The sequence below is a fragment of the Oncorhynchus gorbuscha genome, linkage group LG24 (assembly GCF_021184085.1).
Source record: "Oncorhynchus gorbuscha isolate QuinsamMale2020 ecotype Even-year linkage group LG24, OgorEven_v1.0, whole genome shotgun sequence".
NCBI lineage: Eukaryota > Metazoa > Chordata > Actinopteri > Salmoniformes > Salmonidae > Oncorhynchus > Oncorhynchus gorbuscha.
In genome coordinates, this window is record NC_060196.1 from 31,433,603 (window position 1) to 31,456,598 (window position 22,996).

At 44.1% G+C, this 22,996-nt stretch overlaps 1 protein-coding gene across 3 annotated transcripts; it reads left to right on the forward strand.

Moving 5' to 3' along the window:
- Positions 1–13,070: 13,070 nt before the first annotated feature.
- On the forward strand, positions 13,071–20,031 carry LOC124012923 (tumor necrosis factor alpha-induced protein 8-like protein 2). Of its 3 annotated transcripts, none has more exons than XM_046326983.1 (3): positions 13,071–13,335; positions 17,342–17,760; positions 18,920–20,031. In XM_046326983.1, exons 2-3 carry the CDS (start codon positions 17,443–17,445, stop codon positions 19,160–19,162), a joined length of 561 nt encoding a protein of 186 aa, XP_046182939.1. In that variant the 5' UTR covers positions 13,071–13,335; positions 17,342–17,442; the 3' UTR covers positions 19,163–20,031. The 3 variants fall into 3 exon arrangements, with proteins under 3 accessions (XP_046182939.1, XP_046182938.1, XP_046182937.1); XM_046326982.1 differs by having other exon boundaries at positions 13,072–13,335; positions 17,358–17,760; XM_046326981.1 differs by having other exon boundaries at positions 13,075–13,335; positions 17,436–17,760.
- Positions 20,032–22,996: the final 2,965 nt, after the last annotated feature.

Genomic DNA, 22,996 nt, shown 5'->3' on the forward strand with positions numbered 1-22,996 from the left:
TAATTATTTTCTGTGAGTGTTTGTGTGCGCCACGGTTGCGTCACGTTCGGTTTCTGTTTACCTGTTTTTTTTGTGAAGGTTTCACTTTATTAAAGATGTGGAATTACATGCACGCTGCGCCTTGGCTTATTTACGGCAGGGAGTTTGAAGACAGTGAACGTGACACCGTACTGATGTGGAATGCGAGTGGAGGAAGCCAGCCGTGCCCAACCAGGTGCAGTCAGTGGAGGACCTGTACCCGGCCGAAGACTACAACTCTCTGTCCCGAGAGCCCACAGAGGAGGATCTTCAATGGCTAAGGAACCGTCTTCGGGACCACGGTTGCGTCACGTTCGGTTTCTGTTTACCTGTTTTTTTTTGTGAAGGTTTCACTTTATTAAAGATGTGGAATTACATGCACGCTGCGCCTTGGCTTATTTACGGCAGGGAGTTTGAAGACAGTCCCGCCACGGTTGCGTCACGTTCGGTTTCTGTTTACCTGTTTTTTTTGTGAAGGTTTCACTTTATTAAAGATGTGGAATTACATGCACGCTGCGCCTTGGCTTATTTACGGCAGGGAGTTTGAAGACAGTGAACGTGACACCGTACTGATGTGGAATGCGAGTGGAGGAAGCCAGCCGTGCCCAACCAGGTGCAGTCAGTGGAGGACCTGTACCCGGCCGAAGACTACAACTCTCTGTCCCGAGAGCCCACAGAGGAGGATCTTCAATGGCTAAGGAACCGTCTTCGGGACAGGTTCAGTGGAATGGCAGATCTCCTTGAACCTGAGCCAGAACAACAACTACCCTCCCTGTCATCCCTGTCTGTACCAGACATTGTTAAAAAAACAAGGGCACCTGAGACATGCAGGCATCCTGGCTGGCATGGCTCTGTTGGTGGAGCAGCAGGAGGCTATACGGTAGGTAACAGTTGGACAGCGCACCAACCTCAACTGGCACACCATGTAGAGAGGGAGGTTGACGGACAGCAATTTTGGAGTAGTAGCGGCAAAGCGTTACTCCGTCACTGCTAAAAAGGGTCCTCAGATCACCGTCATTGGATGGGGTGTTGTCTGTAAAGTGGTGCACAGGTAACAAAGAGGAGGGCATCAAGGCATTCAAAATGGCTAGAGGGATGGTTGCGCAGGAGTCAGGGCTTTGGGTCACGGGGTCTGGGATCCTGGGTGCCTCACCGGATGGTCTGGTGGCACTCACAGCTGTACCCATGAAGTGCTTTGAGAGGCTGGTCATGGCTCACATCAACACCATCATCTATGAAACCCTAGACCCACTCCAATTCGCATACCGCGCCAACAGATCCACAGATAACGTAACCTCTATTGCACTCCACACTGCCCTTTCCTACCCGTACAAAAGGAATACCTATGGGAGAATGCTGTTCATTGACTACAGCTCAGCGTTCAACACCACAGTGCCCTCAAAGCTTATCACTAAGCTAAGGGACTAAACACCTTCCTCTGCAACTGGATTCTGGACTTCCTGACGGGCCGCCCCGAGGTGATAAGGATAGGCAACAACACATCCTATATGGAGGAGGTCAGAGACCTGGCAGTGTGGTGCCATGACAACAACCTCTCCCTCAACGTGATCAAGACAAAGGATATGATTGTGGTCCAAACACACCAAGACAGTCGGGAAGAGGGCACGACAAAGGCTATTCCCATCAGAAGACTAAAAATATTTCAAAAGGTTCTACAGCTGCACCATCGAGAGCATGGTTGAATCACCGCCTGGTATGGCAACTGCTCGGCCTCTAACCACAAGGCGTTACAGAGGGTAATGCGTACAGCCAGGACCTCTATACCAAGAGATGTCAGAAATTGTCAAAGACTCCAGCCACCCTAGTCATAGACTGTTCTCTCTGCAACTGCACGGTCAAAAATGACTATTAACAGCTTCTACCCACAAGCCATAAGACTGCTGAACAGCTAATCAAATGGATACCAGTACTATTTGCGTTGACCCCCCCAGTACTATTTTACGGTGTTGCTACTCTCTGTTAATTATCTATGCAGTCACTTTACCACTAGCTACATGTACATAAACTCAGCAAAAAAAGAAATGTCCTCTCACTGTCAGCTGAGTTTCTTTTTCAGCAAACTTAATGTGTAAATGTTTGTGTGAACATAACAAGATTCAACAACTGAGACATAAACTGAACAAGTTCCACAGACATGTGACTAACAGAAGTGTTCCTGAACAAAGGGGGGGTCAAAGTCAAAAGTAACAGTCAGTATCTGGTGTGGCAACCAGCTGCATTAAGTACTGCAGTGCATCTCTTCCTCATGGACTGCACCAAATTTGCCGGTTCTTGCTGTGAGATGTTACCCCACTCTTCCACCAAGGTACCTGCAAGTTCCCGGACCTTTCTAGGGGGAATGGCTCTAGCCCTCACCCTCCGATCCAACAGGTCCCAGACGTGCTAAATGGGATTGAGATCCGGGCTCTTTGCTGCCATGGCAGAACACTGACATTCCTGTCTTGCAGGAAATCACGCACAGAATGAGCAGTATGGCTGGTGGCATTGTCATGCTGGAGGGTCATGTCAGGATGAGCCTGCAGGAAGGGTACCACATGAGGGAGGAGGATGTCTTCCATTTAACGCACAGTGTTGAGATTGCCTGCAATGACAACAAGCTCAGTCTGCCCCAGACCATGATGGATCCTCCACCACCAAATCGATCCCGCTTCAGAGTACAGGCCTCGGTGTAACGCTCATTCCTTCAACGATTAATGCAAATCCGACCATCACCCCTGGTGAGACAAAACCGCGACTCGCCAGTGAAGAGCGCTTTTTGCCAGTCCTGTCTGGTCCAGCAACGGTGGGTTTGTGCCCATAGACGGATGTACTGATCCTGGGCAGGTGTTGTTATAGGTGGTCTGCCACTGCGAGGACGATCAGCTGTCCATCCTGTCTCGTGTAGCGCTGTCTTAGGCGTCAATTGCCCTGGCCACATAATGCAGTCCTCATGTCTCCTTGCAGCATGCCTAAGGCAGGTTCACGCAGATGAGCAGGGACCCTGGGTATCTTTCTTTTGGTGTTTTCAGAGTCATTAGAAAGGCCTCTTTAGTGTCCTAAGTTTTCATAACTGTAACCTCAATTGCCTACCGCCTGTAAGCTGTTAGTGTCTTAACGACCATTCCACAGGTACATGTTCATTAATTGTTTATGGTTCATTGAACAAGCATGGGAAACAGTGTTTATACCCTTGACAATGAAGATTTGTGAAGTGATTTGGATTTTTACTAATTATCTTTGAAAGACAAGGTCCTGAAAAAGTTTTTTTTCTTTTTTTTGCTGAGTTTATTACTTCAATTACCTATTTTTCTTAAAACTGCATTGTTAGTTATGAGTTTGTAAGTAACCATTTCACGTTAAGGTCTACCTGTCGTATTCAGCACATGTGACACATGTGACAAATTGGATTTGATGTTATACTCAGATGCATGAGTTTATGGGAGTTTTGCTCTGTGTGTGAGACGATTTGCCTCTGTCCTCAAGTTGAGGGAACTTTGCTATTGGACAATTTATTATTTGAAACTAGTTAAGTATTTTTGTCAACATTTTTTCCGTAACTTTTCATCATTTGTATATTTTGTAAATAACCTCAGGATACAGTCTTTGTCATCACCTGCTGCACTGATAATGTTGCACCTAGATCATCTGACCCGGTCTGAACTGTTGCTGCTCCACATCAATAGGCTGCCAGGCACAGGGAAGACAGCTGGAGATAGGCTGTCTTTTTATGTTAGCGCAAAATGCATTTAGAAATCGATGTTCCGAAGAAAAAAAACAGCCCATGCTGAAAAGCAGTATTAACCGCTTTAGTGAATCCAATCACACTAATGCTGAGGGGGAACTAAGGAAAGAGACAAGATTAAGATGTAAAAGCTGAGGTAAATAATCAGGAGTGGATGTTTTCCTGTAGTATGAGGTGAGTGGGCCAGAAGAGGGACATAATATGAAAGGTGGGTGGTGGAAAAAAGAACAGTACTTCCAAATGAAGAAAACAATGAGATAAAAAGATGAAAAGTTGTGGCAAGTGGTGTTTCATCAGTCTATTATTTTTCACTTCCAGGTGTCACAGGCTCAACTGGCAAGGTACAGCAATACACCAATGTGAGGGGACATGGGCAGGAATTGGTTGTTACATCCCATCCTCAAACACATTTCAAATGTGTTCTCGCTCTCCGTTTGTGTCATGGCACTGTGCTCGCAGCGCCGTCACGCTTTTCTTACTTTAAGTAACAGTGTTGGCGATCAGGTGTCTTTTCTCTGCGGCGGCGATGAGCACTGGAGCACTGCTCTGTGACTGGTTCAGCTCCGCCAGGGACACATGAGACATGGGGTGAGGGATGATGACAGAGAATATGGTGCTGCATGCGGCCAGCAAACACAGCAGTTTTCTCCCTTCTCCTTGTCCACGCACCAGGCATTACTGACCATGTCAGCCATCGCTGTTGAAACAATCCCCTTTTTCTCTTCTAACCGTGACTGGGATTATTTTTGTGTGATATTTCCTTCCTTCCTTGTCTGAAGGAGAGTGCTTTCCTTGTCGGTGGCAGCAGGAGTCTGCTTCTTCACTGCTGTGGAATATAATACAGTACAGATACAATCTACGTCATTCCATTATATTGGAACAGCTACAGTATGGCTTTCTCATTCAAATAAAAGTTGCCGTGTTGCAACGAGGCTTCCCAATTACTATTACGGTATATCCTACGCTGTTTTGCTGTGTCATTGTAAGCACATTCTAAGATAGCCAAGAATGGACCGATACCCTCTGCTATGCTGCCACAGAAACATTCTGACGAGTGATAGCCCATGAACCCTGGTGTCCTGGCCTCGTTTATGGAGGAAGGAACTTGGAGTGTTCTGCAGTGCCATGGCGTGATCTGAATGAATGATCACGCCTTGGGGGTTGGATGGTGGCAAAGGTGCTGTTTTTTGCAAATGTTCCGAATTCACACGTCTGGTGATGAGGCCTGGCTTGAGGAAACAAAGAGCAGGAAACTAAACAGGACAGAGGATGCTGGGTAAAGAATGGGTGGAAGTGACATAAGAGTTTGACGGCGGCCTCCTACTGGGGCACGCCAAAGGGAAAAGAAAGAAACTCATCATCAAAAGAAAACAAACAGAGATTGGGGGCATGCCAAGACGCTCAAAACAAGAAGTGAGGAAGCAGGCAAAATGTCCATTTTTTTAGATGTTTGTTGTAATGGAGAATGACCCCTGTAACGGAAACCTATGTTTTCATGCAGGCTGTCAGCTATGTGAGGTTCAGATCAAGTTTCAAAGACAATACGCTAAGAGAATGTTCACTGGAACCATGATGTCCGTAAACACTGAATAAATACTTACGAATGTAATAGTTTCTAATCACTCAAGGAAGTAGTTACAGTCTCCAGAAGGAACTTTCTCAGAATGATCTGAAAATGAATAGACCAAGAATATTGCCAAACCTCAAGATCTGTGGCCTTGGGTACATTTCTTCCTAGTCATAGCTGATGTTCCCCAACTGCATTGCTCTGTGCCTCAAGTTCTTTCCTCAAGTTCTTGCCTCAAGTTCTTTCCTCGAGGTCTTTGGTGCTTTTGATTTTCCATTGAGCATTCAAAGTCTGTCACTCAAAAGCTTAGTCATTTAACTTAATGAACACATCGCCTGCCTCACTCTCTCTCTCCAGGGACCTATCATCTCTGTCGCCTTCCACGAAGCAGCAAAGTTTGCCAGCAAAGTCTTTTAAAGCTTCCTTTCATATGTAAACACTGAGGGAGTGTAAATAGCATCTTCGCGTCCCTCTGCCTAACTGAACCTCCCTCCCGACTCCTTCCTGTTGACACCTGTTCTCGCTTTGTTGGTGGGGATCTTGAGGCGGAATGATTACGCTCCTAATCAAACAGACGGCATACTGTGAGTAATCTGGTGTCAGATTCATGACACTCTGCATGGAAGTGAAATCAAAGCCTTCTTCTTAGCTCTCCCTACACGCTCCTTCTTTGGTTCCCAAACAAACATCTCAGTGATCAATGAAGATGGAGTGCATCGTCTGGGAAGGAGGGAAAGGAGGAGTGGAGAACAGGCTGTTCAAAGCCCAAAATGAGTCTGTGACTGGTACCGCTGTCATGTTTGAAAGAATGGGGGGGGGGAATAGGAATGATGGGGAAGGAGGAGAAGGATGCTGGTGGTGGAGCCAACTCCCTCTTGTCTCGAAAGAACACAAGCTCCTCTGGTGAGGCGGTGGCTGACGAGTCATTTCCACGGCCCTGAGATGTTGAGCTGGAACCGTGACCGTTTAGTTAGATGACAATCAAACCGCGAGCTTCAGAGTTGATCGTCTGATTCAACTCACACATTTAATTCATTCGGAGACTGATCAGCTTGTCCAAACAATTTATAGGCAATGCACAAAGCTATCACTTGTCTTGGCTATGTGTTGACATTATTTTGGAATGAACTTACTCAATCAAGCCATTGCATGGATCAGTAATTAGTGATTAATTGCATGAATGAGTTGTAGCCCTCAGGCTTACAAATGGGTCTGCTTCAGTATGACTCAGTCATAAACCATAAGACCACGAGGCTTAACGTTGAATGCCATGTTCTCTCCCAAAGTAATGGGCTAGCTTGTGAAAAGGACAGCACTCCACCCCACTCCTCCATCGTATTCCCAATGAATTACGGCCATTTAAAAATCCCTTTTGCTGTTGGTTTTTAGATAAAGATGTGGCAATTAGGGGAAATATCAGGCTAAAGAGCTCAGAGATCTTTATTTGTCTCCCTCATCCCCCTAAAAATATTCTTAGGCATGGGTAAACATGCAGATTTAACATTTAAGCTCTTCCATAAATGCCTTTGTGTCCTTGCATTGTTTGTTTAGCTAAATCATATTCTCTACGCTCACAGGAGGACTGCTGGCCTCTTTCCAGTCACCTGCAGGTGTGTTTGCATGAGTCACAGTAAGTGTTGTTTCGCATGGAGATGCAGCACTGGTTGCTGAAGTTAAAGTAGGCTTGCCGGCAGCCTTTCTAAAATGATAAGGACTTTGCTGTTCGTTGGCCTGGATGGACCGGCAAGCCATATCGAATTGGGAAGAAGGAGTGGGAAATGGGCTGTTTAGCCTTAGCCTTAACAGCTGTTTTCAGCGAAGAGCTACCAGCACACACGCACACACACACACACACACACACACACACCTCGTCTGTCTTCCCTTTTTCCTCACGCTCAGGCTGTAGCCTTTGTGGTGTGAAATGGCATTTACCAGGGTGTAGATGACATTTACACACAGGCTAGTTTGAGCTTCTCCGCACTTTTTTTTTTTTTTAGAAAATCCCTTTCTGTGTGTGTGGAGGCAGGCAGAGGAGCATGTCAGTGATGCCTCGTCTGTCAGAGCTGCCTCATGGAGAACCATGCCTACGATTACTGGGGATTTTATTTTGCGCCATATTCCTCTAGGGTGATGAAGATGCCGCTCTTCGAACGTTACCAGAGTGTTTGCAAAGAGCGGCAAAATGATGTCATCGCGTGGTTGCGTATACTATGGCCTCTTTGCCACCTCTTTGATCAGTCGTAGACTGAAAGAGGTGGCAAAGAGGCCATAGTATACGCAACCACGCGATGACATCATTTTGCCGCTCTTTGCGAACACTCTGGTAACGTTCGAAGAGCGGCATTTGCAAACATATTTTGAACCAAACTGACAAGTGTATAGGATGGTGTGTCACAACTGTTTCCTCTATTGTGTCCTAAAGTAATCATTACCAAAGGGACAAAATATGTTGTTGAAACATCTGCTAGATCAAAACCATTTGAGAATGTTAAGGAAACATTCAGCAATGTGGGGCCCCACTGGGCACACACTGGTTGAGTCGACGTTGTTCCCACGTCATCTCAGTGGAATGACATTGAACCAACGTTGAATAGATATTGAATTGATGCCTGTGCCAAGTGGGGCAAGACTGGTTCAGATTCCGTGTTTGTTTACTCAGCCCGGCAGCAGTAGTTTGACAGAGCAGAGCTAATTAAAATAGAACCACTGCATCATAATGTTCCTCCAGTCACTCATGACTGTTGGGGCTGGCAGGAAGTGTTGTTGAGAGGGTTTGCATAAAGAAGGAGGTGTTGAGAGGAGTGTCAGTATAACTGAGATTCTTTTGGCGAGCGTAACGTGCGTGCTTTACTGATCATAGGGGTATTCATCTGCCATACGGAGATGAACACACTTGCACACAAATATGCCTTCTCTAAAACATCTGTGCGCACAGACACGCACACGGACGTGCACGAAGGCGCGCGCGCGCAATCATATCTTCTCCGTCATTCCCCTGCTCCTCGTACACACACAATCCTCAACAGCCCCCGTCGTTGGGTGGGTTCAGTGCTGTGCCTTTATGCTAAGGAATTGCACATCTGGGATTCAGCTGTGGTTCCCTTTGCAAAAAAAGCTATTTTCCTCGTTCTCATCTCCCCTCTGCCCTGGCAGCCTCGCAGGTTAGCGGCTGGTCCTGATTCCGTGATACAGAAGTGCTGTATACGTGGCAGGTCTGCTGTGCCCACATCTACTCTCCCACACACACATGCAGACCAGCTGTCAATCACTCTGTGTCTGGGAGAGAAACTGTTAGTCCAAGTGTGAAAAGAGAGACTGAGAGAAAGGCTTAATGCAGTAAGAAAGACAGTGAGAGGGAGTTGGGGGGGGGGGGGGGGGGGGGTCAGGGGTCAGGGTTTCCGTGTCTCTGTATCAATCTCTACAGTCCACCTTGACCATTATCGTGACACTCCATCCTCTTTCAGATTCCCTGACAGTTGAGCTAGAGAGTGGGGAGGGTGGTGACAGACGCTACAGTGCATTCTAACCCAGAGGATGAACACAGGCAGCTGACAGTGCAAAGGCGAGAAAAAAAAAAAAACGTAATGGGAAAAGTAACCTGGCCAAAGCTAACAGATTAGTTCACATGTCCTCCTCTGTGGCTTGCTTGGCACGGCTGGCCAAAGAGACAGCGTTGCTAAGAGGAGACTATACCACCCGGATAGTGGATCCACTCCAGATCAATTTCATTCAATTCAAAGGGCTTTATTGGCATGGGAAACATATATTAACATTGCCAAAGCAAGATCATCTGTCAATGAGATCTGTCATCACATAGGCCTGTGAACAAGGGCATATACTGTACCCACATCCCACTGGTTCAAGTGCAGAACAGGAGAAAATGGGCCCTTGACAATTGGCAATGGAATCAATCATATGTGTGATTCAATAATGTAGAGCAACAATTTTTAAAATTCACATCATAGCATGTCCATTGTTTTTTGTTGTTGCCCGAGTTATATTTGAGCCACTTCACTTCACAGTCACTTCAAACAGATTAGAGGGGGTGTCTTGCAGAGGCAAGAAAAGAAAAGCAGAAGAAGGCAAATCCGACATGAAGACGGCGTATGAATAATAAAGCTACAAGGATGCGTGAGGTCAATACCCTGTGGGAAATGGAGGAGTTCAAACAGGAGGAAAAGAATGGTGCTGAACAGAGCCATGAAATTTCTGTGATTTGTGCATAGTTTCATCACTTCTTTGCCTTGGTCACATTGCTGCTTAGCGGATGCCAGCGTCTTCATATCATGCCTTTATTTATACTGTAGCAAGACTGGGGAGGAATGACTACAGACTACGGAGGCTCAAGAAGCGCAGCCTAATAGTTCTCTCTCTTGGAGCCAGCTTCCCCCTCAGGACAGGCTGATGTCCTGGCTCAAGTCCTGTTCCCTAACCTCTGCTCTACACCTTTACCAGTGCCTGCACCACACCGGGCTAGCATCTCCTTGAACAATTATTTACAAAAAAAAGTATTGCAGATTGAGCAAGTGCCCAGAACTCTGATGCAGAATCAGTTTTTGAGGCTTGAACTCTTTTGCTTAATATTACAGTATTGGCGTGACAAACAGATCTAGCATCAGCGGTAGGGGCGCACTAACACCCCTGCTTCCAGTCTGATAAAAGTCAATGCCGCATTCTAAAGAGCTAAAGTGGCCTCTGGTGGACTTTCTGTAGACAGTATAGATACTGAAGCACATACTGTTGGGACCACAGTGGCCGTGCTCCAAAGTCAAATCAACTTAACACTTGAATCTGAGGTAAGCAAAATATGTCAACTGATAGCGAACTCATTCTGAAACAGCTGGTTGTCTACTGATGACACAGCACATTGTTTAGGCTCAATTCAATCATGCTAAATACCGGGAAGAAATGACAGGGTGAAGTGAAAGTGTGCTCAGACCTAGATGGCTACTGACATCTACTGCTAGAAGCAAACTGTAATACAATGTGCAACTGCACAAGGGTGAGTGACATGAAATGCAGACTCAGCAATAGGACATCTTCACACACAGCGGGGAGACTTCCCGCGCACAGAAATCAACAACACGTGCAGCATGTCGAGAGAGAGAGAGGGCGCAAATTGATGAAGGGACAATAGTGGTAGTCTTGGCAGATTTGAATTCTGTTGTTGTTTATAGCTGAAAGCAGGAAGTTGCCAAACTGTGCATGATGATGTCATATTCCTGAGTCTACCAGTGATGTGACAAATGTTAACTTAATACAACATTCAAGTAATGCACCAATGAGCTAAGCAATCACAAAATGTTTGTGGAAAAAAGCCTGGCAATCGCCCCAGGTTCTCAACACGGGAGTCACTAAAACGGTATTTCTACTTGAGTTTGATCTAATTAACTGATAGTGGAGAAGAAAGAGGAAACTGCTTACATTGAACTTCCTGTCTGTTGCCATGGCACCCGGTGTCATTGCATGCATACGGAACAGACTTTACACACTTGACTTTTTTAGATGTATTTGACAGAGATAATGTCAAATTTGACAGAGATAATGCCTGGGGTGTTGCACAACATATTATCAACCCTTTCTGCAAATGTACTACGTTTAGCCAAAAGGCTTACTTCTTTTTGATGGAATATTCTGAATGTTTGCCAACAAAAACACATGATCATAGGGCATCAAGCTATTGGTTCAGGGCCTTCGTTGAAGTAATTACATGCTGATACTTTCCTAGACATGACTGCCCCCTGGTGTATAGTTTAGGAACCCACTCCATTAGGTGTCAGTGGCCGGCAAAAAAAGGCATAATTTCAGAAAAATAAAAGGTTGCCTAATGTGCAGAAGAAGTATGTCTCAATAGTGTTAAATGCGTTCCTCTCCTCGCCTCGTTTCATTCATCTGCACTGACTTGAACGTGTTGCAGAAGTGAAAGCGACTTCCTAACAGCTATCCATTGCAATTGCTTTACCGTCTCCTGTGTTTTTAGGTGAGATGAAGGTAGAGAAAGCCGCTCTTCCTCTATGTCTGGTCATGTTTTGTTCTCGTCTCACCTGTCTCATCGTTGTTTTATTAAGCAGCTTAATGTAAGGAATGCAACCAAAGTGACAACAGTTGAAGGGGTCTCGATCCATGGTGCCTAACGACTTGTAGGCAGTGCAATACAAAATATATATATAACTGTCTCATACACAGGAGCAGTGATATGTGTTGTTTTACAGGGCCAGCCATAGTAGTACAGTGCACCTGGAGCTAATTAGCGTTGAGTGCCTTGCTCAAGGGCACATCAACAGACTTTTCACCTTGTCTGCTTGGGTATTTTAACCAGCAGCCTTGCAGTTGCTGGCCCAACACTCTAACCGCTAGGCTACCTGCCGCCCTCACATACAGCACATGAAACAGAACTAGACCAACTACAGCTGCTTGACTCAGGGGTTACCTGACACAACATTATGACATTACCTCATCCCGATCTGCATCCATTTTGTGTGAAGATACTGCAGCTTCATTATAGCCTGTTCATTTTGCCAAAGAATAGCTGTGTCTAGTGAAATATTTACACCCCTTAACAATTCAAATGCCAATTATTTGAAGTTAATCTAGTTTCAGTTTGGAATAGTTGAGGAGACAATTGTCTTTGGTGTGTGTAACTGAAGTCACTGTGGTTGCCATGTTCCTTGACACTCCCATGAAACTAGAGTGAGGGGCAAGCGTGGGATGTTGCACAACTTTGGAAACAGCCCAGACACAGCTTCCCTTTTGAGACCAAAAGGTTTGGAAATACTGCTTCCAGAGAGCGGGGTCCATTTCATTCACAGTACAAATCACTGTGTAAGTTCATTTCTTCTCATCAATGTATTCATCTTTTCTGGGAATAACTGTTCTGGTGCTTTTGTTGCTCCCTACAGGATCTAGAAATGCCACACACACACACACACACACACACACACACACACACACACACACACACACACACACACACACACACACACACACACACACACACACACACACACACACACACACACACACACACACACACACACACACACACACACACACACACACACACACACACACACACACACACACACACACACACACACACACACACAGACCTGTATTTCCTTATATGGGTCAGCTGCATTAGTGTCAGAGAGTTATCGCAGACAGCAGTCACCAGACGAGAGACACAAATCAACAGATGACCACAGCTGCATTCCACTAAAGGGTGTCACGAAAATGGCCCTGCATTTTCCCTTTCAACACCCAAATGTGTGGGGAAGAGGAAACATACAGGCGATAATAGAAAGAGAACGAGAGGACAGAAGGAACGGAGAGATTAAAACAGAGAGCAAACGGTGGTGCAAGATTTATAGACGCTGAGCAAGTGATAATGAATGCTGCCAGGATTAGAGGCAGGGACAGAGAGAGAGGCAGAGAGAGACGCAGAGAGAGAATGAGAACGAGAGAGAGGCAGAGAGAGAGAGAGAGGCAGAGAGAGAGAGAGAGACACAGAGAGAGACGCAGAGAGAGAAAGAGAGCGAGAAAGAGAGAGAGAGAGGCAGAGAGAGACGCAGAGAGAATGAGAGAGAGAGAGAGAGAGAGAGAGAGAGAGAGAGAGATGCAGAAAGAAAGAGTGAGAGAGAGAGAGAGCGACAGAGACAGAGAGCGACAGAGAGACAGAGAGAGAGAGAGAGAGGCAGAGAGAGAATGAGAGAGAGAGAGAGGCTGAGAGAGGCAGAGAGAGACGCAGAGAGAGGAAGAGAGAGAGAGCGACAGAGAGACAGAGAGAGAGAGCGACAGAGAGACAGAGAGAGAGAGAGAGAAATACACCGCTCCTGGGCGTGCCCACAAAAAAATGAGTTCTTTAAGGAAATGCATCTGAGGTCGGCAGAGTCACATAAACGGGGTGGTGGGTATAGCGAGAGGGCAGTGTGATCCTCCAACCCCTTTATGTGAAGCCTCCTCTTGGAGCACTGGGTCGATCTGAAGCCAATGGTCCATAGGCACGCAGGTAAGCATTTCATAGCACCGTCATTTCAGTCTCAGTGGAAGAGGATGTTGTGTGGTTTGTGTGTCCAACAACTGAATTTCTATGTGTGTGTGTGTGTGTGTTTGTGTGTGTGTATGGAGAGCGTATCTTTCTAACTGTATGTAGGCGTGTGTGTGTGTGTGTGTGTGTGTGTGTGTGTGTGTGTGTGTGTGTGTGTGTGTGTGTGTGTGTGTGTGTGTGTGTGTGTGTGTGTGTGTGTGTGTGTGTGTGTGTGTGTGTGTGTGTGTGTGTGTGTGTGTGTGTGTGTGTGTGTGTGTGTGTGTGTGTGTGTGTGTGTGTGTGTGTGTGTGTGTTGGAGAACATATTTTCACGTCTGTTATTAAGTATTAGGTTTTGTGTTTGTGCACAAGCAATTGTGTTTCTGTGTACAGTGCAGGCAGGTGCCTTCAAATTAGCTTGGACATTTATGACCCGAAAAAACATGATCTAAACTCCATAGACTCAGTTGTATGTAAGACATTAACCATAATGTCAAACCTCTTTTTAAAGAGTGGGTGCTTGGCTACATTGCTAGAGGCGGAGAATGCATGGAAAATATGAGCAGGTTTTTGGCAAGGATATTTTAGACCATCGCTTTAGCAACAATGACCACTTCTGTGCTAATCAGAAGCATGTAAAGACAAAAGACAAAACTTTGAAGTGACAATAGCTTTCTAGCAGCTGAAAAACAACTCTGCGGGCAAATGTGTAAGTGTGTGTTATGTAAGTTTGTGAGTTGGTGCATGTGCATGTGCTTGCTATGCTGGTCTGTCTAACCCTATTCATGCATCAAGATAAATTATATCACCTACCATTGTACCACATTGAAGTTACCCAACATCTTGACAGGAAACAGATCCTTATAGTACTCAACAATCTCATCAAGCTCCTTGGGTCTCTTATAGATGTAGGATCTTAATTTGAGCCAGTTTGCTACGGCATGAAAATAACCCTGCAGTAACAGGAAGTGTGAACCATTATGCAGATTATAGAGATGAAATATTTTAGTAGGGGATGATACATTTTTCGTATCAAAATGTAAAAGTGGAAACGACAAACTTCAGAAGCCATTTTAAACTTCAAACACACCACAAGTTTAAACAGGCTGACCAAATTAAGATCCTAAATCTGTATCAAAACATCCTGTGTAGAGGGGTGGGGGATTGTGGCAGATATCACAGGTAATCAGCCTTGTAGATCTGAATATCAATAAGATACAGTTGAAAGGGGAGCTGAAAATATGGACTTGTGGAACTGTCCATGAAAAAATGAAGTGCAAGAAACTAAATTTAGAGGCTGAGTCATTGTGTAAAAGCCAAGTTTGCAACTGGGTGTCCATAGGCATGATCTCACTCAAGGTAATAGATACAGTATGCATAGTGAAAGAATAAGTTAGCATTGCTACTGCCTTCTTGAGTCTTGAAGTGCGGTCTACCCCTATGCCTAAACCAGTCATTTGATGTTGAAAATCATTAAGCATCAGCCAATCAAGGCAGCCAAACATCTCCTATGTCCATGTCTAGCACAGTCCAAGAATAATTGACTGCTTGTTGTTTTTGGCATTACTTCACGTTTAATTGTCCAATATATTTTGTGTAACATTTGATTTCTACTTTGAACACTTGGAAACAAGTTTCTCCAGAAGGATGCCAACACAAGGTCACGTTGCAAATTGAAATTGTCAGCCTTCGTGTTTGGTCTTCTCAGACAGCTGACTATTAGCGCTGTCAGCTTTAGCTTACATTGACCCACCTGGAAATTTGACCTTCACTGTTCGAAGGAGTGTGTCATCTGAATGTTTGAGGCCAAGCCATTTTGAGCCATGGGAAGACAGTTACAGCATACAGAGCACTGGTAGCCAACTTCTTCTATTTCATTTGAATAATGTCTCCTTCTTATGGCTGTTTCACACAGGAAGTAAGACTCTTCCGTAAAAAGGTGCCACACATTTTGAAACAAAACAGCCAGACTTGTGATGTAGGTCAGGTTTTATGTGTTTCAAGGAATCACACAAGAGAGAGCTGTGCAAATGCACTTCAACATTTTTACTGTAACAATTTATAGACAAAGTGTTACATTTGGCAAATTAGTGATCAAAATGTTAATCATGAGGTAAAAGACTTGTCTTACAGAGCTGCTTTTATACTGTGTGGAGTGTCTGAACGAGACAAAAGCTCACACCTGAGATCCACGTGACTTATTTTATCAGGGTCTATTCAAATCAGAAGAGGAGCAAATAAATCGATGCGGTGTCTGTAACCTTTCCCATGCAAAACAGGCAGTTACTGATGGGTGCGGAAGATGGACATTATGTGCAAACTCAGAAGCGTAACCATTAGACATGCGAACTTGAAGGGATACGCAAGCGAGTTTCCAGTGTGCTTTCCCACAGACAGTCTCGGACCTACTTCAATAACTCAAGTGTCTGGTTGATCAAGGTGTCTAACTCACGTGGTCAACATGAAAGTCCTAGCTGTGGTAGGCGACAATACGCACAGTCTCAATCCCCTCTCATTCTCCCACAGCTGATTGAATGAACATGGAGATGACTGGTTGCAGTTTGGTCTTCGTAATCCATGCAATTGGTAAATTACACTTTTGCCATAGACTATGTTTAACACACCTACGACAGAGACAGTGCATTTAAGGTGAAACTGGCAGCTGCAGTGTGTCTTAGACTTCCTCTACTGTACAAATATTTTTTTTCCCCCCTTCAGGCTATCAGAACCAGCTAACTCCAAAGGCTGGGTGATGTGACATGTTTATCATACTTCCTGTTGGTATCTGAGCAACCATACAGAATGTCACTCTGAGTCACAGAGTTCCATTGAAAACATCCCTTGAGGAATAGAAGATCAGACAGATTACAGGACCAATTAAATCACTGTCTGCACTTTTATCCATTTGTGCTACTGGACTTTGAGAGAAGCGACGTTAAACCCCGACAATTACTGTACTTTACGTGCTGTGCAATGCGACATGATGAGCTATTCAGAAGATTCTAAAGAGAATAAGTCATTTTTATTCCCAAAAGTGGCTGCATTCCTGCGTTATTGTTGTTGTATTATCTACTTTGGAAGTAGGAGAGAATCTCTTCTAGAAAGAGTGGATGTCAGGGCAAGGTAAAGGTAGTGGTGCGATAGTATGAATATGATAGCCTACATTAAACTTGTCTCCAAGACCAGCATATACTCGATATTGACATTGACCCTAAATGTGTCCACATGAAACCCCACACTGCTCCAACGACCAACAACAGCCTCTACTGACACAGACTTGCCAGCATAGGGGAAGATTTATTTATTTGGGTTTTTCCTCTTGACCCCCACACTAGAACTCAGGAGAGCAATAATCTTGGTCGTCCAAGGTCATAACTCAACTTCAAACAATACTACCGCAGTGTGAGTTCCTCTTCCTCGGTGTGAATAGTAAAGGATAACCGTGCCAACTGCCCCTGTGAAGACCTAGTCCAGTCAAAAATGTGCATTTCCTGTGTTTTATGCATATTTCCATACTAGGAGGTTGGAATAATACTCTGAAATTGTGAAAATTATGCTCTTTTACTGTCAGAGCTTTTTGAATAGACCGCCTGCAATTTCTGTCTGTTTTGGTGGGATGGAGTTTTGGCCTGCCTGGTGACATCACCAGGAGGTACATTTGTTCATAAACCAATAAGAAAGAGAGTTCCAAACCTCTCTGCCAATAACAGATCATTTTCAGTTTTCCACTCCCCACTCAGACCACTTCCAGACAGTTCTAGCAAAATGTCTGCTTGACAAATTGTTCTTTGCTAAGAAACGATTTTGGTTCATTTCTGATGATTTTAATTGAAAACAATCACAGTAAGTACTGTACATAATTGTTAGCTAGAAATCATTTGATATTGAGATTTTTTTTTTAAATGTAAAAGCCTTTGCTTATCTTAAACGTCATTTGACAGAGAAAAGGTCCAACAGAGAACCAACCTTACCAGAATAACTGTCTTCAGTGCTCTGTTTCTACAGCCGTGGCTGAGACCAGACAATCAGGTATTGCACCTTACCCCATTATTGTGTCTCATCAACTCTTCACTTCCTTCCAAGAATCCAAATGGAGTCCTTCAGCTCTAAAGACATGGCCATGAAGGCCCAAAACAAAATCCTCAGCCGTATGGCCAGCAAATCCATGGTGCAGATGTTCATTGATGACACCAGCAGCGAAATCCTGGATGAGTTCTACCGCGTCTCCAAGATACACTCTGGGAACCGCACGGAAGCCCAGAAGGTGGTCAAAGACCTGGTCAAGGTGGTGGTAAAGGTGGGCATTCTCTTTCGGCACGATCGCTTCAGTCAAGAGGAGCTCAGCCTGGCTCAGGACTTCAAGAAGAAGCTGCACCAGGGGGTCATGACGGCAATCAGCTTCCAGGAGGTAACTTTGCAGGCAGAACTCTTCAGAGCCTCATTTGAACTCTGCATGATGCCAACAACCTAAAGCCTGCATGATATAACCACCCTACAGTCATTGATCATACCTGGTAAAATGTCAAACTATCTGGACAGAATCCTGAGGGGACTTTAATAGGAAACAACAATGCCCCACTTACAATAGTGTTTATCCTGAAGCCAATACCATAAACTAGCACCTGTTACAGCTGTTATAAATCTAATTTCAAATCAAATCAAATGTATTTATATAGCCCTTCTTACATCAGCTGATATCTCAATGTGCTGTACAGAAACCCAGCCTAAAACCCCAAACAGCAAGCAGTGCAGGTGTAGAAGCACGGTGGCTAGGAAAAACTCCCTAGAAAGGCCAAAACCTAGGAAGAAACCTAGAGAGGAACCAGGCTATGAGGGGTGGCCAGTCCTCTTCTGGCTGTGCCGGGTGGAGATTATAACAGAACATGGCCAAGATGTTCAAATGTTCATAAATGACCAGCATGGTCAAATAATAATAATCACAGTAGTTGTCGAGGGTACAGCAAGTCAGCACCTCAGGAGTAAATGTCAGTTGGCTTTTCATAGCTGATCATTAAGAGTATCTCTACGGCTCCTGCTGTCTCTAGAGAGTTGAAAACAGCAGGTCTGGGACAGGTAGCACATCTGGTGAACAAGTCAGGGTTCCATAGCCGCAAGCAGAACAGTTGAAACTGGAGCAGCAGCACGGCCAGGTGGACTGGGGACAGCAAGGAGTCATCATGCCAGGTAGTCCTGAGGCATGGTCCTAGGGCTCAGGTCCTCCGAGAGAGAGAAAGAAAGAGAGAAAGAGAGAATTAGAGAGAACATACTTAAATTCACACAGGATACCGGATAAGACAGGAGAAGTACTCCAGATATAACAGACTGACCCTAGCCCCCCGACACATAAACTACTGCAGCATAGCACTGGAGGCTGAGACAGGAGGGGTCAGGAGAAACTGTGGCCCCATCCGATGATACCCCCGGACAGGGCCAAACAGTCAGGATATAACCCCACCCACTTTGCCCAAGCACAGCCCCCACACCACTAGAGGGATATCTTCATAATAACTGTGTTGTAATTACTACTGTGCTGTCACTAATATCTCTTCTCCATCTATTTGGCCCAGGTGGAGTTCACATTTGATAAGGCTGTCATGACAGAGCTTCTGACGGATTGTAGGGACATCCTGCTGAAGCTTGTAGAGAAACACCTGACTCCCAAATCCCTTGGGCGCATTCGGCATGTCTTCAACCATTACTCTGACCAAGACCTACTGACCAACCTCTACACCCCCGGTGGCCCTCTCTGGCCTAATCTCACCAAGATCTGCAGAGACCTGAACAAACTGGTTGAGGAAGGCAAGCTATGAGTGGGAATTCCAAACAGTCCTGGAAAAATGAGAAACTTTTGCAAGCCTATTAAGGAATTCTGAATTCAGTTTGCCCAATGAAAATACCAGGAGATATCATTTTGATAGCTTAATGGGGACACTGATCCAGTGTCAGTTGATGATGTAGATATTGATTTATGTTGGGATCTTTATGAGGGCATGGAATCATCATCCTTGCTTTACAACATAAGCCATCTGCATTAGAACTGGGCGATATAATATGTATTTGTCATTATCACAGTATGAATGTGCATGATATGCATCGTCACATTTCAGTATCTCACGATATTACCTCTACCTCTGCCTCGTTGCATTTCAATCCAATGCTGTGGGAGCTAAGTGAAGTCCATTCAAGTATGATATATGAAAGAAAAATAGCTTACATTTGACCAAAATCACCTATGAAATCCTCCAAAGATAAAAAATAACCTGCTATATATATATATAATCTGCTACTTTGTCAGGACTCCCTGCTTCCAGCACGATAAGATTGCATCCCTGGTCTACTTTCAATTGATTTGTCCTTCTTTTTTAAGATATTCCGTTTCCAGGGAAACTAATGGACTTTAATCGGACATCAGTCTGCCTGTTCAGTCACAGCAGTTGCTAACCTCATTTAAGTACTATTTAAATTTAAAGTGGCTATCTAGGACCAACAGACAACCACCTCAATTAGTGTCAGGGCCACATCTATGCATGCAGCCTTAGTATTTGTCTGATCACTGCTTTGCTTGTTACAAAGAGTTTTTGAGACCGGCGAATGGCATTTCATTTCTAATCCATGTCTGAATTAAAGTCCTGCTGTACAGTCTTTGCAATGAATGTGACGATTGGATGTTCTTTATAAATTGCTTCAAGTTTTCAATCAATCAGTGATAATTCCACAACATTAATATTCCCCTGAGCTTTCTGGAAACACCGCAGATGGACCATTTAAAAATAAAAGGTTTTATTTTGTTTCAGGGGTAGATCAGCTTTAATATTGCAGATAGATTGTATCTTCTGTCAATGTAATTGTTTGCATCGTTTCCAATCCCCCATATATTTTGGGGGGAAATATATATTTATGTTTATCAGCTCGGGGGCGACAGGTAACCTAGTGGTTAGAGCGTTGGGCCAGTAACTGAAACGTTGCTGGATTGAATCGAGCTCACAAGGTAAAAATCTGTCGTTCTCCCCCTGAACAAGGCAGTTAACACAGTTAACACACTGTTTCCCGGGTAGGCTGTCATTGTAAAAAATAATTTGTTCTTAACTGACTTAACTGGTTCAATAAAAAAATAATACATGCATATATTATAAAATATGTTTCCTTTACTACTCTATTTCCACCCCTCCCCTAATTGGAGTAAACTAGTGAACAACAACGCTTAGGCCTCTACTTCCAGGTTATACGTACTATATACTACTTTACAATAGTTATATTTTGTTTGATGTTAGTCCTGCCCTTCCTCTACCCTCAACCTCTCTCATCTGTTTCTGATGTCCATCCAGTTTGATTCATATTTGCCATATATTTGTAACTTTAATTTTGAAACCAGAAATTTTGACGACAAAGATTCTATTTGCTATTTTATTCGTGTGTTAAGATCACGTGATGAGGTTGGGGGGGATATCAGTGCACGAGTATGTGTAAACAACATATTATGAACAAGTTTGTAGCATTTCAGCAGTAGCACTTGGTGGATGTTGTGCAATGGGAGGAATGAGGCAATAATTGGCCATGAAACATAACACTTTCCACAGGAGAAATAGAATCATAAAGCAAGTAAACTCTAATGGTCTTCCCTACCCCTTTACAAGCTATATGTCTCCTATAACTGTCTTAGATGTACACCATTTGAAAGTGAAAATCTCAAATTAAAGGACTTACAGGCCAAAATATAGTCTATATCTATCAGTCTTGATGGCTTATTATGAGTCATCTGTTTTGTTCAACTTCAGACCACAACGTGTTATGCACAGAAGGAAACAGGAAGCGTCAGAAAGACAGCACCCTCAGACTTTCCACAGAACATGGCCTAAGGAAACAAATCAAGCATGTATCACCTGCTTGCATTGTGAGACTAGATATGCAAACATTGTTCTTGACATTGATGAACTTGTCATTCCAGTTACAGATCATGTCATTATTGTAACAGGTTATCCTATTTGTAGCCATAACTGTGAAAATAAATCAATGCTGTCCTCTAATGGGCTAGAGGGCTTATTGCACCTGGAGGAGGGTTACTTATTGGCTCTTGTAGTTGACCATAATTCATGTTGCTTCTTTCAAATCTGATGAATATACAATCAGTATTATTACATAGACAACTGTATTAATATTATAGAAGGCTACAATAAAAGTCCTAAAATAATCTACTTCTTGTGTGGTGGGAGCCCTACTCATCTTGTACCAGGTAGGACAGAATTATCCTTTCAACATCCATTAGATATGATGATAATTTAATCCCTCTTGTTTGAATCAGAGCAGAGCAAAACTCAGATGACCAATGATGATTTGAACCACATATTTATTCAAAATCTGCATAAGGGAGAGTGGGGTAATTTGAGCCAAAGGGGTAATTTGAGCCACCCTCGTTTTGAGGAAACCATACACAAAATGAATCATTTTACAAATATTTAGGAAGCGGTCATCATTTCATGGAGTTTATGAAGGAGGAAACCACATGGAAAAAGTGATAAGCAAGTCCAAAAAACAGATTTTCACCAAGTCAAAGTAATGTAATGTGTGAGAGGTTCCATTATGCTTGTCTCTAAACCAAAGTAGATCATTTTTAGATTGTTCTATACATCAGTTGGGATCTCTAGAAACTTTAATATGAGGTCCTAAACCTGTCATGAAAGTGCATCATAGTAGCTGTGTCGGCTAATAAAGTCAAAATGTTTTCCTTGGGGTAAGTTGAACCAACGGCCATGAGACAAGTTGAGCCAATGATTGAGCCAATGGAAAGTTGAGCAAACTTAAGTATTTTCTTCCCAGGCGTAATGCAAGGAATTATTGCTTGGGTATGAGGTAACAGCAAAGACTGACCTATGTAAAAAGTGTTTAAAAAAAGTACAAAGTGGCCTCCTGAGTGATGCAGCGGTCTAAGGTACTGATCACTGCAAGAGGTGTCACTTCAGATCTGGGTTCGATCCCGGGCTGTGTTGAAGACGGCCTTGACCGGGAGATCCATGAGGTGGTGCACAATTGGCACAGCGTCGTCTGGGTTAGGGGTGGGTTTGGCCGGCTGGGATGTCCCATCGCACTCTAGCGACTCCTTGTGGCGGCCGGGCGCCCATGCACGCTGGCTTCGGTCGCCAGCTGTACAGTGTTTCCACCGACATATTGGTGCTGCTGGCTTGTGGCTTAAGCGAGCAGTGTGTCAAGAAGCTTGGCGGGGTCGTGTTTCAGAGGATGCATGGCTCTCGACATTCACCTCTCCCGAGTCCATAGGGGAGTAGCAGCGATGGGACAAGACTGGATATCTTGTCCCATTGGATATCACAAAATGTGTAGAAAAAGGGGTAAAAAAAGTACAAAATACATTTGAAAAAATAGATGATTTTGTTATGTGTTAAACCTGTGTTAGAAGATGCATAAAATGATTGAAATACAAAAAAAGTGATTGTGACTGGGTTTGTTAGGTTCTAATTCTCAAAGTAAATAACTCAACGGACACTAGAAAAGCTTACATTTTTATGGCTGCAGGGGCAGTATTGAGTAGCTTGGATGAAAAGGTGCCCATTGTAAACGGCCAGCTCCTCAGTCTCATATATGCACATAGTATTGGACAGAAAACACTAAAGTTTCCAAAACTGTCAAAATAT

Coding starts and splice junctions, on each gene's coding strand:
- LOC124012923 (XM_046326983.1), top strand. CDS start 17,443: ATGGAGTCCTTCAGCTCTAAAGACATGGCCATGAAGGCCCAAAACAAA. Junction 17,761..18,919: donor CGGCAATCAGCTTCCAGGAG/GTAACTTTGCAG, acceptor TATTTGGCCCAG/GTGGAGTTCACATTTGATAA.